Source organism: Aplysia californica, unplaced genomic scaffold, assembly GCF_000002075.1.
Source record: "Aplysia californica isolate F4 #8 unplaced genomic scaffold, AplCal3.0 scaffold00367, whole genome shotgun sequence".
NCBI lineage: Eukaryota > Metazoa > Mollusca > Gastropoda > Aplysiida > Aplysiidae > Aplysia > Aplysia californica.
The window spans coordinates 123,587-141,316 of record NW_004797637.1 but is presented as its reverse complement, the minus strand read 5'-3'; the positions used below and the strand labels follow the sequence as shown (position 1 = coordinate 141,316).

The following is a 17,730-nucleotide window of genomic DNA, read 5'->3' as shown; positions in this document are numbered from 1 at the left end:
TCTCTCTCTCTCTCTCTCTCTCTCTCTTTCTCTATATAAAAAACACACATACATAATATGTAATGAATGTACATGTATATATAAATCATAAATAAACTCGCCCAAAAAAGTCAAGGAACACCTTGTGTTTTCACCTGTCAAATTCAAACTTCAATATCTCACAAACCCGTTATGATCAGTCAACCAAACTTGGCACACGCACTGACGACTAGACACAGTTTGCCTGTACGGCAAATTTGCCAGCACCAGCTTCATAGCGACGGCGCAGGGCATGAAAAATGGGCTAAATTTCTCTGACTCAACAACATTGGCATAGGGACTGTTAGCTAAAACTAAGCTTGGCATGTGCTAAACAGATGTCTTAGCTGTGAATATTGCTCACTTACAACCCTTTATAAGCCGGCGTTTTTCCTGTCATGTTTCATTACAACACGATGGTCCAACAACATTCGCTGCCTGACGTCGAAAGAAGACGAGCCCTTACCTGGCTCCAAGATGGCTCCACGTTCCCAGTTGTTGCACATCGATTTGGGGTGTCTCCATCAGTCATATAGAGACTGCAAGAACGATGGCGAGCGACCAGAAGGGTCCTGGACAGGCCTCGACCAGGACCGCCCCGTTTGACCAACAACAGCGTCGACTGGTTCATCGTCAAACAGGCCGTGACGTCACGAACCACCTCTGCAAACTGGATCAGGGACCAACTACGGGTGACAGACAATGTCCACGAGAGCGAGGAGACGGTAAGGAACCGTATCCGTAGAGCCAGGTTAGCTTCTTGTGTCCCTGTCAGGCGCCCAAGGCACACGCCGCCCAACAAAGCAGCTCGCCTGGCGTGGCCTGCTCGCCAATAACAGTGGACACATTGTCAGTGGGACCAGGTAGTCTTCTCGGACGAATCCAGATTCAACCTGTTGCACCCAGACAGGCGAGCCCACTTCTGGAGGCGTCCAGGAGAGCTGTTCCACCCTGAGTTCATCCAGCAGGTGGCGCTCTACTTTGCAGGGTCCGTTCTGGTGTAGGGAGGCTTCTCAGCTCACAACAGGACCCCGTGTACCATATACAGGGTAATTTGACCTCGGCAAGGTACAGGGAGGAAATCCTGCGTCCCCTTGCTGTTCCTCTCCTGAAGCAGATTGGACCCCAGGCTGTACTGCAGGACGACAACGCCACGCCATATCGTGCACGCATCGTGGGGGACTTCATGCTGCAGCGAGCTGTCACCTGCATGGACTGACCAGCTTGTAATCCCGATTTGAACCCAACAGAGAACATTTGGGGTCACATTGACCGGTGGATAAGGGACAACCACCCTCCTGCACAAAACCTTCAACAACTCTTGGGCTGCCTCGTCCAGGAGTGCAGAACCTACCGCAACAAGTTCTCCGAAGGCATGTGCTATCCATGCTTCGACGCTGTGCCGAGTGTTTGATCAAACGGGGTGGCTACATCCACCATTGACAATGTTCATGAAGAACTTTGGCTGTTCAGACTTTTGAAATCCGACCAGTGTGACTTAAACTCATTTTATATAAACGTCTCGTTGTTGTTGAAATCTGAAATTGTTCACACTTGATCTAGAGAGTCGAAAGCATCTTTTGTGAAAAAATGAATAAATTCGGTTAAACTGTTCTTCAGTAATCTTTCTTTGAATTTTTGTTCCTTGACTTTTTTGTGCGAGTTTATATTAAACTTTTGACATAATTTTCAACTTTTCTCCCTTTTTTTTTAGAACAACGTTCATTCTGCAGTGTTTTATCTCGTCAAGCAATTGCGTTTTCCGGTTGCTTTTTTTTTTTTTTATAAGAAATAATCCTCCCAATTTTTCACATCTTCAAACTTGACTAAAAGTTCGCTGTTCCAAAGCCTTCTGCAGCAACTGTGTTTTCTCCCATACTCCGTCTTTTAAACTTTTTTGTCGCGCTTATCTTGGTCGGTGAGCACAAGTACTGCAAGCAAAAGTCTACTTTTGTTCTGTTTTTAACAAGTTGGTTTGTTTGGGGTTTTTTTGGTGGTATTTTTTATTCTACACCATGAGTGGAACTAAAAACCAAGAACATTCAAGAGTAAACAGAAGAAAAAAGAAAGCAGTGATGGTAGATAAGACAGAAGAACACGTCCATTAAATGGTATTACACGTTGATAAGCAAGCACGCACAGACATACACACACACACACACACACACACACACACACACACACACTCATACACACACACAGACACACACACACATACACACAGACACACACACACACACACATACACACACACACACACACAATTTAAGGTGTGGCAGGAAATGTACGTTTGACAGAAAGTTTACAACTAGAAAAAAAAACCGCTGATGTATTATGATGTATAATAAAAACACATTATGTAGAGCCCTGGAGAGGCGCTAACTTAATGGATGGGTCACCCGAACGAGAAGAATGCCAGTACTCCGGTGAATGCAACTGGAGTGGAGATTAACGACAGGGTTTTTTTTAGTCACAGATGAATGTAAATTCTGTGTGCTCCAATTGACACAATTCAGATTATAATACGTGTCACGGCGCGGTAGAATCAGTCGTTCATCAATTTGGGGGCATAGAGAGTTATTGGTATAATGTTACAGCCTGTTCATTTGCCTTGATCTTGACGGAAAAAAACACCCGTCTATTTTGAATTGACGTCGATGCGTAAAATTTACAAGTGAAGGAGGTGGGGTCGCAAGAAAATGGCCGTCAAAATTTGATTACTTCCAAAGCTATAAAGTCCTTGGAAATTGCAAATTTACCTCTTTTTTTTCGTTTGTGCCTTTGATCATCGTTTTTCAGTAAAATGCGCGTTCACATGACCTTATGCAGTTGCGAACGCCGTAAAACCCCATACTAAAACAAAACAAAATCCAGGTGCAGGAAGGTACACAAAAGGTGTTGAACCCCAAACCAAAATTTCGATAAAAATTGCTCAACGGGTGGAAAACTGTCGGTTCTTTCGATTTCATTGTTTTGACGAGCGTCTGATTTCATCACGATGCCACGCATATAGGGACAGGGTACGTACAACAGGTTTAACAGGTCATCAGTTAGAAGCGGCCCCGTGTGACTTTTAGGCTTGTAAACCTTAATCAGTTGGTAGGGTCGGTGACACAATTTCAAACTTTGGTCTCTCTATGCAAGTAGAAGATGGAAAGGGGACAGCCTGGAGATTTGGGGGGGGGCTGTATTATTTTTGTTGCTGTTGAGTTTACTTTTTTGTTTTGTTTTGTTTTGTAGTTTTTCAAAAAAAAAATTATATTTTTGTAAGACCAGACCCTTGGCCGACTGACAGTTTTACAGCACTTACAACGCAAGTACATAAAGGTCGTTTTAGTGTGGAAGATTAGAGATGTTACTGGAGATAGCAACTTACAAAAATGAAAGAAAAGAGAGAGATAAGGACGATAGATGTTTGATAATACGAAAGAAGGAGCAGGTGGACAGACTGACATGACAGAGAGCTGGACAGCAGACACATTATGTGTACAGAATAAACAAACACCCATTCATAGCACAGGAAGCTATAGTGGCACACGAGTGGCACCCCAGCAGCGAGGATACTCTGCACTACCTTCTTGCAAAAAAGATTGCATATTATTTTCACCCACCGATGCGCTTTGGCGTTAAGAAATATATTTATGGATATCTGTGAGGAAAATTGGCCTCTCTACTTTCTGCACATATGTCACTGGGATTTTGAGAAAATAACAGAAAATGTATGAAGTTACTTTTGCAAATAAAAATACGGTCAATAGACACAAATAACATGAGGTTTAACAGAAAAGAAAATTAATGCTGAGAATAATAACTGATTTGAAAATGGGTTTCAGTAAACCCCCCCCCCCCCCCCAGTAAATATCAGAGAAAAAACCGAAAAACTACATCCTTGTTACTGGTTTGGCCAGTGTCTGTTGGGCAATTATTGCAAGGCTCTTAGCCAGTCAGGAGTTCGCTTCTCACACGAGGCCAACATTTTCTTGAACATTTTTATTTTTCCCTCTGTGATGTATTTCAAACAGCCCAGGTTGGCAGCCCTGATGGGAAGACTTGTAGCAGCTCACCTCCAAACTAATCTGCGTTCGTTTTAGTAAAAGTTTTACAGTACTTGTAGCCCAATTAGGTCATACACGTGCAGAAGATTAAAGGAGTTACAAGAGAGTAACAAACACAAAAAAGGAGGAAAGATAGAAAGGATAGATGTTTGATGGGAAAGAAGGAGCAAATCACACCAGAGCACCTGCCAACCATCCACTACTCTACGTTGTCTCAATGGTATGTTTGAATTTAGAAAAAGAAGCACATGGGCAAACCAGCAGCAGGCTTCCAAACTTTGTCCAAATCCAATCAGGGACACCGAACGTCATAACATCAAATTACATAACAACCAACAAAATAACATCAAGTAGGAGTGAGTTTGGTGTAGTGGACTTGGATATTCTGTCAAATCCTCGACTGCCAAAAGCAAGACAATCCTGGGAAGTTCAGGACAGTTGGCAAGCCTACAGCAGCCATCTAATGTTCTAATGTCAGGAACAAGTAAGACAGACAGGCAGAAACAAAAGAGAGAATGACAAGAAATAGGGCCTACACAAAGTGCGCTCCAACCATCCACCATCCCCTCGACAGAGGGGCATAGAACATTTCCACATGAGCAGTTTCAGGGCAAAATACAACCTACCCCAAATTTTCAACTTTCAACATTTATGAATCCTTTTAAACAGTAAAAAAAAAAATTTAAATTGCATCCAACATCAAATAAACAAGAAAAACTGTTTCGAAATGTGACTATTGGATACATCTCATTTCACCTTGAAATTTTTGTATTAAATATTTGTAGGTGTTTTATGCTCCCTTTGACACAATTTAGATCATTCAGGAAGCAGGTTGCTTTGACCTTACCTGTCAATGCCAACCCAGGTTGAAAGGGATATATAACGTTTCAACAAACAGACAGAATAATTTATGCAATTTTACTTCTCCCTAAACAGGAATTTAACTCTGGATGTGACGTCAGAGTGCCTAACAAACTAAACCACAGATGCTGGTATGACACTTTTTAATTTGGAATACATATCGCTTACCGTCTGTGAGGTGATGCCAGGAAACAGCCTCAGGAGTCCCACATTGGGGCACATGTTGGTGTGGATGACAAAACGTTCCTTTTCCGTTGGCCGGAACACAGCCGTCCAGTCCACTGGAAAGTACCAGAAGAGACAGGTGGTCAGAAAATGTAACTGCATGTGTTGCATTCCCCCATCGACACATAATTTGGTAGATCATTTAGGAAGCAATCTGCTTCAAACCTACCTGTCACAGCCAGACCAGGGTCAATCAGATACAGCATGCCAACAGACAGATGGAGATACTCCCTAAAAAAGTTTTCCACCCAGGAATCGATCGAGGTCACATCTTCTATGAAAGCTTTAACTGTTCAATCGCAGACACAAGTAAAGCCAGGTGGTTTACTATGCAAGGTGGAGTATATAGTATGAATTTCATGCCCCTTTCAAAACTGTTAAGTCATTTCAGAGTAGAGACCTCTAGAGTAATAAGCATAGATACGAGCCCACACAACCCCTGTAAAAGAATGCCTGTTTGGGATACAAATTAAAGCCAACAACCACCTGAGCTATTGGTGCTCAGTTTGAGAAGGAGGAGTGGCCTACTACAAAAACCTATCTTTAAATTTGAGATTCACCCTTTCGTGACACAGGGTGAGTTCGAGCTTGCAGCGGGAACAGTTTTGGATCCCCAGGGACACAGAGTAGCACTAAATTTGGTGGTCAGTTTCCAATAATTGGACCCGGTTTTCAAATATTACTAGCTGAATCTAAAAAGATTAATTTTACGATGACAAACGGCATACGTCATCATGGTCCTCATGCTTAGCAAGGAATGACAAACGCCGTACGTCACAGCAGTATCTTTGCTTTTTTGCCCTGTAACAAAATATGACGAGCGATGTACGTCATAATAAAGGTCACGAAGGGGTTACAGGAGGTACATCAACACGAAGACTGTCATTTCAACATTTCCATTTTGATTCTTCCGTGGAAACTAGAAGTATAAAAGATCTACTATTTATATATATATATATATGTATATATATATATCTATCTATATCTTTATCTATATATCTAGATATATATATATATATATATATATATCTATATAATATATATATATATATATATATATATATATATATATATATATATATATGAAGATTCAATTCAAATGCTTAATGTGTCTACACACGAGGCAAAACATACTCTTGACTGAGTTGTGGTACCATCTGGTGACTGAGACACCCATTCTGTCAAAATCATCAACAAGACTATTTCAGTCCATTTTCTGATCTTAACTGAGATGAACCTTTGGAAACAACGAAAGTAATTAAAAACATTGTGCATTCCAGCACTGAAGCGCATCAACATTGAGGATTTTAAAAAAGACCTGCTTATCGGCATATATGCCTTCGGTCAGATGTGCAGCTATTGACAACCTGGGAACAATGCTTGACAAGCAAAGACACAGACTACATGTATAAGACAGCCACCACTAGCACCTTAGTTCACCCTCTCTGTCAAGGAGGCTGGACAGACACAGGCTTGTTAAACCAAAAGGTGCTGGAGAAAGTCAGGACTTCAAAAGAAGATATTTTCGTTGTGCAAAAAAATAGCGTTACTAACTAAATTAAGCTGAATAAAAAGAAAATATTTTATAAATAAGTTTGGTTCTGTCAAAACTTGTAAGGAATTACTTGCTTCAGTTGACCACCTTCTAGATGGAGAGTCAAATCCCACCCTCTTTCTCGGTAGACCTATACAAAAAGTTTTCTTCCTTTTTTTAAAGATAAGCCACATGTCAAAATTGGCATAACCTGAACAAAAGAAGGGCCAGCCTTCAAACTCACATCAATATGACAGCCCTCTTTTTATATTATTTAAAGAATTGTCAGAATGTGTTGTTGCAGACCTTAAATCAAAGCTACCTTTAAAATTTAGTAATTTAGAAACAGTTCTAACATCATCACTTTGTCCGCTATTGTTAAGATGTTTTTCAGCCCATATACCTGTTTATTGTAATTCTTGAATTTTTTATCAATGTACCAGTATGTTGAAATACAATTTTTTTCTTCAGTAGATTAAAAAGGAATAATTCCTAACTGTGACTATTTTTGCCTCACCTATTTGTTATTGTAATGTACATTGAGCATCTAGTTGGGATGAAAATGTGCAATATAAACGCAATCTATTAATATCGTTGTTACTATTATTATTATTATTAATATTATTATTATTATTAAAGATAGAAAAAACATAAATGACAGAGGGATATCGTGTAGTCAAACCATAGGACTACCAAGAGACACCCTCCAACTACCTGCCTCATTTATCATCCCTTCACTCAATGCTCTTAGGAGCTTCTGCATCAGTGTCATGGCTGATAAGCTCTTCGCCATGGCATAAAGAAGACACAAGTTCAATTCGCATTTGGAAAGTCTATTAATATTTTTATCGTATCAGTCAGCAGGGACACCACATCCGACTCAGTTGACCCAGAAATGAAGGGTTGAAGCTCCCACTACTAAAAATCATCTAAAACTGTGTTGAAAAGAGGTTAAAAGAGGAAGCATAAATCTATGTAGCAAAGCCAAGGAAAATGTCTTGTTTGTAAAAAATTTATGGATTTCCTTAACTTTCGTGAAGACAGCTTTATTGACCTCTGCATGGTTTTCCAAAGGGAGATTTCTGTCATATAATATAACTGTATAATATAAAGTGCATCATACAATACAGTAGTATAATATAAAATAGTTGTTAACAGCCAACAGAGTTCCAATGCTCACCAGAGTACAGAGTCCTTTCAGAGCAAACAATTTAAGTGTCATGCTCAAACATACGCAAAAGAAGTCCCTCATTTTAAACCTATCAATAATGGAATTGCTTGAAATCATCTGTGAACCTGCATCAAAGCCTACTCCACCCACCATCCCCAGACCCCAATCCCTCATCCAACCCCCAACCTGTTTCATTGTTTCACTTTGAAGCTTATTTATTAAACAGGTGAACAACATAAAACTTGATATTCACAGGACAAAGAACTGGGACACTGGTCTTATATAAAAAAGTAGGCCTATGCATGTCATCAATAACACATCATCATTAAAGACCAAAATAAAACTATGTAAAAGGAAGAATTCTATTCAGAGTTGGGACCACCTGAGTAATAAGCATAGATAGGAGCCCACTCAATCTCTGTAAAAAGAAAGCCTGTTTAGGATATGAATTGGAGCTAACAACCACCTGGTTTACTATGTAAGGTGGAGTATATAGTATGAATTTCATGCCCCTTTCAAAACTGTTAAGTCATTTCAGAGTTGGGACCTCCTGAGTAATAAGCATAGATACGAGCCCACACAACCCTGTAAAAGAATGCCTGTTTGGGATACGAATTAAAGCCAACAACCACCTGAGCTATTGATGCTCAGTTTGAGAAGGAGGACAGGCCTACTACAAACATCTATCTTTAAATTTGAGATTCACCCTTTCGTGACACAGGGTGAGTTCGAGCTTGCAGCGGGAACAGTTTTGGATCCCCAGGGACACAGAGTAGCGTTAAATTTAGTGGTCACAAAACTTACGTAAAAGCTTGACTCAGTTGTTTCTTTGTTCTTCTAACCTAGTATATTCCCTCTGAAGTATTGTAATAGTAAATGTAGATATTTTATGCCCCATTCACAAAATTTAGACCATTTAGGATGTGCAGGCTACTTCAACCCTATCTGTCAGGGCCAGCCTGGGCTATGAGACAAAACATCCCAGCAGACAGATGGAGCTAATACTTGATTTTAAAAAAACTTCTCCGCACAGGAATTTGACTCACATTATCTGCATGCTTAACAGTTGTACCATAGACCCTAGTTTGAAAGTGTTGTATCCATCTTGTTTCCTCTCTCCCTTTTCTGTTCTTCCTTTCACTATTCAACCTTCAAAGTGACCTTACGCACCATAAAGGGTGTTTCATTATACAAAAACAAAACGAAACTTACCAAAAACATATTTTACTGCTAAACCTAGATTAACAAAGAGTTAAAAAAACCCAGACAGCATGTATAATGTGACACTTTGTGGTACACAGAATTCAGCACTCAACATTCAGGAAATGAGGGGGTTTTTTGCTTTGTTTTTAATCGATTCAGAACACAATTATCTTGTATAGAACAACCTTTAAATATTTTTTTATTTGGTTCAGACATGCTGACTTTGTACAGAACAAGTAGTTACTGTATTCAGAATACTTTGATCTTCATAGTATGACTTTTGAACATTTTAAAGGGATTCAGATGCTCCAGACCTCAGCATATGTGGTGTTACAGTCAGGTTTTTTGTTGTCACCCGCAGAAGACATGGGTTCAATTCCGAAGTTGAGAGTTTTTTTTTAATGAAGTACTTCCTTTTGTCAGCTGGGAAAATATATCTCACTCAGCATGGGTGGCCCTCAACATACAGTGTTGTTAAAGCTGGCCTCCTAAATTATCTAAACTGTGTTGATGTGTGTGAAAAACATTTACAATTATAATACATGAAGTTTTCTGTGGTACAATAAAGTGGAAAATAAAGGATTAACTCTCCAAAGACGTAGCGGTCAAACACGTCTGTTCAACAGAAGACCAAAGGCAATGTTGAGGCACATTTCAAACCATCATAAACAAACAAGAAACACAAATTGACAAACATCATTGCATGCTTGTTGTTGTCTGTCTTTTTAGGTTTTGTGGCAGGAAAGCTATTGAAAAAACGATAAAAATTACAGTTATCCCCAAAACAGTGCATGTTCAAGCATTGTCAAATAACGAAAATGTGTGTCCTTGAAGAGTTAATGCCCCTTTCAAAACTGTAAGATCATCGAAAAGGCGGGAACTTCAGTTCAGTATCTCTGAGTCCGATGAAAGGAGAGTTATAAAAACTCCTGGGAAAATTGAATGTAAGATAATCCATTGGGAATACTAATGAGACTCGTCAGCTTCATAAGTCAGCATGGCACCACCTGAGCCATCTGTTTGTTAGTTTAAGTAAAGAGATGCATATAGACACAATAATGGTCAGTTTTATGCTGGGAAAAAGTAAGACAGAGGGAAGGTAAAGAAGTAGGATCCCCCAGTGGCGCCCTCCAACAATCTGCGAGCCATCTGTGCTCCCAGTTGAGAAAAAGAGAGGTGGTCTGTCATAAACGTCTATAGGAACACCTTGGTGTTGTACTGATCAAAGACTTTTAAAAATTTGCTTTTATAAAAAAAAATTGAGTTAACATACATTGACTCTATACGAAAATGTTTTTTTTTAAAAATGGATTCAGATCACAATGATCTCATTACCTTTAATCTCTAAAGAGTTATATTTTCTATTTTACTTAATGGATTCAGAACAAACTGCTCACATTGCTTTTGAAGCCTAAAAAGCTTCAATTTACATTTTACATAATGGATTCTCATTACCTTTGATCTCTATCTCCAGAGTGACAAGAGGTGGCATGTTGGGAGAGCTGAAGGCGGAGAAGCTGCCCGAATCTGACTTGATGCAGCGGTTGCCTCGGAACACTTTCTCGTTGAAGCAGATCAAAACCTTACAAAAAATTTGTTTGTCTGAGTAAAGAGAAGCGTATCGACACAATATCACTCTTCTAGTGCTGGGAAAGAGTAAAACAGGCAGACAGACATAACAGAAGAATTAAAAGCAGTGCCTACTAGTAACATCCTCCAAACACCCATAAGTACAGAAAAGCACAACCATCATCTAGTGCAAGGAAAAAGAAAGCCAGCTAGAAAAAGAAACAACAGACAGGAAGAAAAGACATAGGACAAACCAATGGCACCCTCCAATCAAATAAAATTGAACATAGGTTTTAAGGTCCTCTGAACATTTTCATGGGTATCTCAGGTTGGAGCAGCTTTCATGAGTTCTCAAAATTATAAGGACAACAAGGGTAGGTGGTAGAGCTGTGACCATTCCATTATACTATTCAACATTCATGATTTTTTAAAATCTTTTCACAGCAATTCAAAACAAGGCAGAGCCATTCGAATGCTGTGTGACTTTTTCTACAATGGATTTTTGTCTCATTTTTCTCAGCTTGTGGTAAAATTAGAGCATGATATAATATCATCTAAATTCATTGAGGTAAATTCAACAATGCGTTGTATTTGATGATTTAGGAACAGAGTCATAAGTGGAGCCAATAGAAATTATAGAAAACCTGCCTCAAGGAGGCACTTGTCACACCATGAATAACTAAAGGGACCATCACTGCAAAGCGCAGCAGATGGTTTTGCACAGGTTGGCGTACTGACCCACCTTTGCCCTATTGGAAATTCGAAGCAAAAGGCTATAACACGTATGCTGATGTCATGTCATCGAATGGTGGCATGTCGAGCGGGGTTAGGGCCAGGGGACCTACAGACATGTTTTGAAAAAAAACAACAACCCAGCCAGCAACCACACACGTGGAATCTGTTAGGCTTGCCCACTGGGTGGGTAGGTGTGGTAGGGGGACGGCAGGCACCAAAGAACTGAGAGATAATGAATATCACGAGCCATGCTGACAAAGTGCTTGCCTCTTTTTCTTATTTCCCCTCTACCCGCCTCTCACATCATTGTCCCCTCATTCTAGATAACAATTTCCATCACCACCCAAGCTGTGGAAGCTGTGGCCGTGGTATGTGAAGAGGCAGACGCACACTGACCAAGGAATCACAGGATGAACAGTGCTGTGAATAGTGAATATTGAACAGCAAATGCTGCTGATAGACACACACACACATACACACACACACACAAATATGTGAGCGAGGACATCTCTGGTTTTCTCCCTTGCAACCCCATATTCTGTATAATTTGCCTCCTATTTTGATGTTTGATGGCTTGAAGCTCAGTAATAATTAATCTGTCTACATCATTACCAAACAACAGGTAAATTTCATAAAGACATGTAAACAAAAAGACCTAGATAAAATAATGCTTTCGCCACTATTTAATTATCAGTTGATTGGAAAATAATTGGAATTTCAAACCCATGAATTCTAAAAGAAGTAGAAGTTAAAAAATCCATTAAAGAAATGGTTTACGGGAAAGCAGTTGGAACTGATCTAATGCCACTGGAGACAAATGGAGTGCCTAGTGAATGAGAAGTGGATAAACTAATCAACTTGATCAATACCTTCAATTAACTGGAAACATCCCAGAGACATTATATATCCACATTCATAACGTTATCCAAAAAGCTTAGAACCACAGACTGTGTACTGATGACAATAATAAGAAGCAAGATAAGACCCAAGGTTTTAGAAACACAATTTGGGTCAGTCGGTGACAGAGGAACACCGCATGCCATATCTACCATCACAATAAGGAGGGTTGAAATGGTGAAAGATTTTTATCTACGATACAAAGATTATTCCAAGTGTTTTAATAAAGTAAGGCGTTAAGAGTGTTTCTGATTTTACATATATAATATCAGTTAAAATATTCCTGAGTCTTTAATATCAACACAACCCTCACCTCTGGAATAATGTAGTTGCCAGCAATAATCAAAGAAGCCAGGAAATTGTCCCGCCCATCACTCCTAGTCTCATAGATCGGAATCTGTGAGAGAAAAACAAAACAAGAAATGATGTATAGAAAATACACATTTTGACAATGTTAGGCGAAACCAAGTAACAAAGTCCAAGGTTTCCTAATTTAATTTTTGCCCAAATTTGTTTCTTCTATGAGATCCTCCAAACAATGAAAAAATACCAAGCTCAAGTCAACACTTCCTCGCCCTCTACCATGTATACAAAATTTGAAAAGTAAGCATTTATTTTTACTCCATTCACAATGCAGAATTTTGCTCTTTCTGAAGAAAAAGAAGCTTACATTGACTTTGCTGGTTTGTTCACGACACTATTTACATGCAGGCGCTCGTCAGTTTTGAGGCTTACTTTACTTTATCCGCCCTCTTGTACCTCTAAGGCGTCGAGGGGAGAAAGAGTTTCCAGTCTCTAGCAAGTTTGATGGCCTAGCTGGGTGACATATTGTATGTTAGTATTGGGGCATAAAAAGTTAGTGGTATTACCTTAAAGCCTGTTTATTTGTCTTATTTTTGCGAAGACAAATACCCATCTATCTTGAACAGAGGTCAAAATATTTGCATTTGAAAGAGGTAGGGTTGCCTGGTGTCAACGGCAAAATTAGGGAGAAAATGTCTGCCAAAGTTTTGGGATCTCCAAGCTTGAGTGTCCTTGGAAACTGCACATTTACATTTTTCGTGCCTTTGATCAACATTTTTCAGCAAAATTAACACAGAAATGTGTGTTTTAAAAGACATAAAATGTGTTGATGCGCTCAGAATACAAAATCAATGAAAAACTGTCGAACGGGTAGAACAAAGTATATTTCTTCTACTTCATTATTTTGACAGGTGCCCGAATCCACCACGCTGAGACACATGTTCTCCAAGAACAGGCAGTTTCTAATTGCATTTCTCTATGGGCTGAAGTTTAATACCATGTGGCCCAACATTTGAGCGGAGAAACAGTAATAGTAGATAGCAAGGCTCTTCGTCTTGCACGCTGAAGACGTGAGTTCTATTCCTACATGAGAAACGTATTTTTATCTAGTATCCATGTCCTTCTACAGAGAATCGGTAACCCTTTCAGTCAACACTAGCCATGACAGGTAGGTAAAAGTGGCCTACCTCCTAAATGATCTAAATAGAGTTGATGTGAGAGTGGAACATTTGTTACCTATGGGGTCCTAATGTCTAACACAACAAGTTTGCAATTGAGTAAACAGAGTTACCGTGGTCATCAAAACATCAGTCCAGGGACATTTTAAAGATCACTGTGGCAAAAAATCTCCCACTACATTAAAAAACCGAGAGGACAAAAGCTGAAGAAATATGACTTCACAAAACAGGGAAGATATAAAGGCACAGAGATTTCAAATATTGCTGAGGATGTTAACACTTGATGAAAAACATGAATTTATCAGGCTCATCTCTGAACCAAGAAGCAGAAAACAAGACATAGGAATTATTTCTTTCTCTTTTCCTCTGTAAAGGGCGTTGCCAAGAAACCCTTTAGCCTTGTTTCTTTTTGCAGTATTTCTTTTCATCCTGGCGCTTGCAATCCGAATAACCCAAATAAAAAAACAACAACCAGCATCGATATAACACCCCCCTCGGAAAAAAATAAAACCAATATGAAGAACATAAATAAAATGCCATAGACTTGAAGTATAACATCTTAAACAATGCACTCTGATATATATTTCTGGTTCTGGTTCTCAATTTAAGCCAAATGAAGGGCAACTTGGGAAGGTGCCACAAACACTCAACTATAGAGGGACTGGTGTCTTGCCCTTGCTTTGGGAGTAATGGCGCAGCCCATGGTGCATATGCTCCGAATTGAAGCTGTTATAGACAGTGAAGAGCAGCGGCCATGACAGTGCACGCTCTACGAGTACAAGCCTATACGTGAGGCATTGTGGTGAAATCAGGCACTCGTCAAAATAATGAAATCAAAGAAATCAGCATTTTTGGGGCCGAAGGTCAATTTTTTTCTATTTATCTTCTTTTGGTTCAGCACCTTTTATGTCCATTAAAAAAGAAAAATTTGTTTGGATTTTCCGAGAAACATTGATTAAAGGCATAAAAAATGAACATTTTCAGTTTCAAAGGACTCTCAGGCTATGGAAGGTACCAAACTTCGGTGACCATTTTCTCGCTAATTTTACCTCTGAAACCAGGCGACCCTGGTCTCCTTCAATCGCAAATAACTCGACTTCTATTCAACATTGATGGATATTTTTTTTCACCAAAAGGAAAGCCAATGAAGAGACTTTAAGATGATACCAATAACCTCATATGCCCCCAAACTTGCCGAGCGCCTGATTCCACCAAGTCGTGACACATATTATAATAAACTGACCTGTGAGCCAGTGAGGATGATAGTCTTGCCCAAATTCTCACACATAAAGGACAGGGCAGAGGCGGAGTATGCCATGGTGTCCGTGCCGTGCAGAATCACAAAGCCATCGTAGTCATGGTAGTTCTCCTACAGGCAAACAGAACTTGGTTCAGGTATTGTAGAAGTTTAAAAATAAATTAATCAATTATATAAATAATTATAAATTATTTGAATAATGTACAAATAAAAAAACTGATTAATTAATTTAAAAAAAGGAATAAATGAATATGATAAATAAATAAAGATGAAAGAACGAATGCATGAATGAATGAATGAATGAAAAAATGAATGAATGAATGAAATGAATTAATGAATGAACGAATGAATGAAGGAAGACAGATAAATAACTAAACAAATTCCACTTCTACTGATCCCTAAGGTTAAATCTGATTGCTCTACAGACACACTTTTGTTTGAGTACAAAGAAGCAATACGAACACAGCAACAGTCATTTAAAGAACATAAAAAACAAGATAAACAAATTCGCTTTTACTGCTCTTCAAATGAAATTTAGTCAACAGCGGCATACACACATACATAAACACAACCATTTTTGTCAACGTTCAAGAATATACGCTACCATACCATCACAAATTATGCGAATAGACTTTTTTTTTTCAAAATGGGACACTTAGCTGGATGGTCACATAGAGTTGAGTCATTTTTCTCCTGACTGACTTCATACCTCCCACCCCCTACATCCCCCACCACCCCTACCACTATGGACCGCTATACAGTGGCAACCAAGAATGGCGAGTTTGTAAAATAGCCTGTTTTGTTTTGTTAGTATGTACTTTTTTGTTTGTTTTAGTACAGGTTTTACAGTGCTCGCAACTGCATAAGGTCATATGAGCGCCAGGGGGTCGATGTCAACAGAGAAGTTTTTATGGGGAATCAGGCTTACTCTGCTCACCTCTCTAGCTTCAACAGCATAAAGTCTGCTTTGACCATCAAGGCACCCCAGAAATAACGGATCACAAGAGTGTGACAAACATACAAAAGTAAAGGGATAATGACGATAGTAAGGATAAGGAAACAAAAAGCAGCAGTTCCCTGTTGCAGTTCAGGCACAGTTATGAGCATGACAGTGATGTAGCAGCCCATTTACAATTATACTGTGCATAAGAACAAGGTTAATGTTCCCCATTTGGGAATGGATCTAAAGACACTTCAGTCAGTAGCACCGCCCCGGGGGGAGAGTGTGTATTTTGTAACTATTTTATAAAATATTCTTTGTATGTTTGTATAGTTTTGTGTTTAAGTGTCAAACATCTATGTATTTATGTACGTGTGTATTATGCCATTGTAACCTAAATTTCTCCAAGGGAATTATTTATTTTAAGACAAAGGGAATTCCTTGGCTTGAAAAACGAAAATGTTTAAAAGTGCTTCCATCAAATGTTTTGCCATGTCATACTCTTTGGACAATTCTTTATCACTATTTTCACACAAAGTGCCATAAGAGGGGGGGGGGGGGGAGGGGGGGGCGCAAAGCGTAAAAAAATAAATCTATCTCTCACTATATAATATATAAATATTTATATATATATATATATATCTGTGACCTCCTCAAATATGCACATCAACACACAGGGTACAGGCATGACCCTTAAGCAACCGTGACCCAGTCTCTGATGGACATGGGGGCAACATATACACACATATACACACACACACACAAACACACACAAGAACACACACACATACATACACACACATACACACATGCACATACAAAAAAAACACAGACATATTAACAACAATAACAACAATAAACGACGCACGCACACTTTTAATGCACAAGGCCACTTTCACCCAGTCTGTGATGGACAAGATGGGGGCACGCGCGCGCGCGCGCACACACACACACACATATACACACACACACACACACACACACATACACACACACACACAAACACACCTTTATACACGAGGCCACCTTGACCCAGTCTGTGATAGACATATTGGAAGAGTCCAGCAGAGGGTCAAACTCCACGACCTTGTAGACCACATGTCTCCGGTCCTTCGCTGATGGTCTGAGAGGGAGTTTGAGAATCATTTTATCGAAAATGTAGCAAACATAATATAATGTACTCTTTCAGTTTTAGTAAGAATTTTACGGCATTTGCAACACAATTAGAGGTCATATAACTAAGTGTCGAAGATTAGAGGCGTTGCAAAAGAGGACAGATAAAGACAATAGATGTTTGATAGAAAAGAAGGAGCAAACTACACTAGAACACCCGCCAACCAACCACAAAAATTTACGTGTAGACATTTTGCAACCCCTTCAATATCACTTCAACCATTTAGGAGGCGGGCTGCTTCGGCACTACCTGAAAGGGGCAACTGGCTTCTGTGGTGTAGTGGTTAGGTTAGGCGCTTTGTCGTCTTATGCTGAAGATCTGAGTTTGATTCCCTTGTGGGGACATTTGTATTGAGGATCTCAGTCTTTTTGCTGGGGTACTGGTGTATCACTCTCGACTCGGGTCGGCCCTGACAGGCAGGTATGATGCCCACATCCTATATGATTTAAATTGTGTCATTCGGGACGTAAAAACACTTAACTTTTGAAAAAGTTAGGGATACAGCGCCCAAGCAGACAGGAGATACTCGATAAAAATTCTCCCCACAGGAGAATTGAACTTACGTTCTGGGTGTGCGAGCGAGCAAGGAGGATGAGCAGGAAGTTGAGG

At 39.5% G+C, this 17,730-nt stretch overlaps 1 protein-coding gene across 1 annotated transcript in view; it reads right to left on the bottom strand.

The window, feature by feature from the left end:
- Positions 1-17,730, bottom strand: part of LOC101860030 (L-asparaginase) — a gene marked incomplete in the record, with an annotated part of 61,147 nt that overhangs the window by 16,320 nt on the left and 27,097 nt on the right. Inside the window, 5 exon segments of the mRNA XM_035971051.1 lie at positions 5,103-5,215; positions 10,523-10,649; positions 12,582-12,665; positions 14,993-15,118; positions 16,956-17,070. Coding sequence (XP_035826944.1) covers positions 5,103-5,215; positions 10,523-10,649; positions 12,582-12,665; positions 14,993-15,118; positions 16,956-17,070 — 565 coding nt within the window.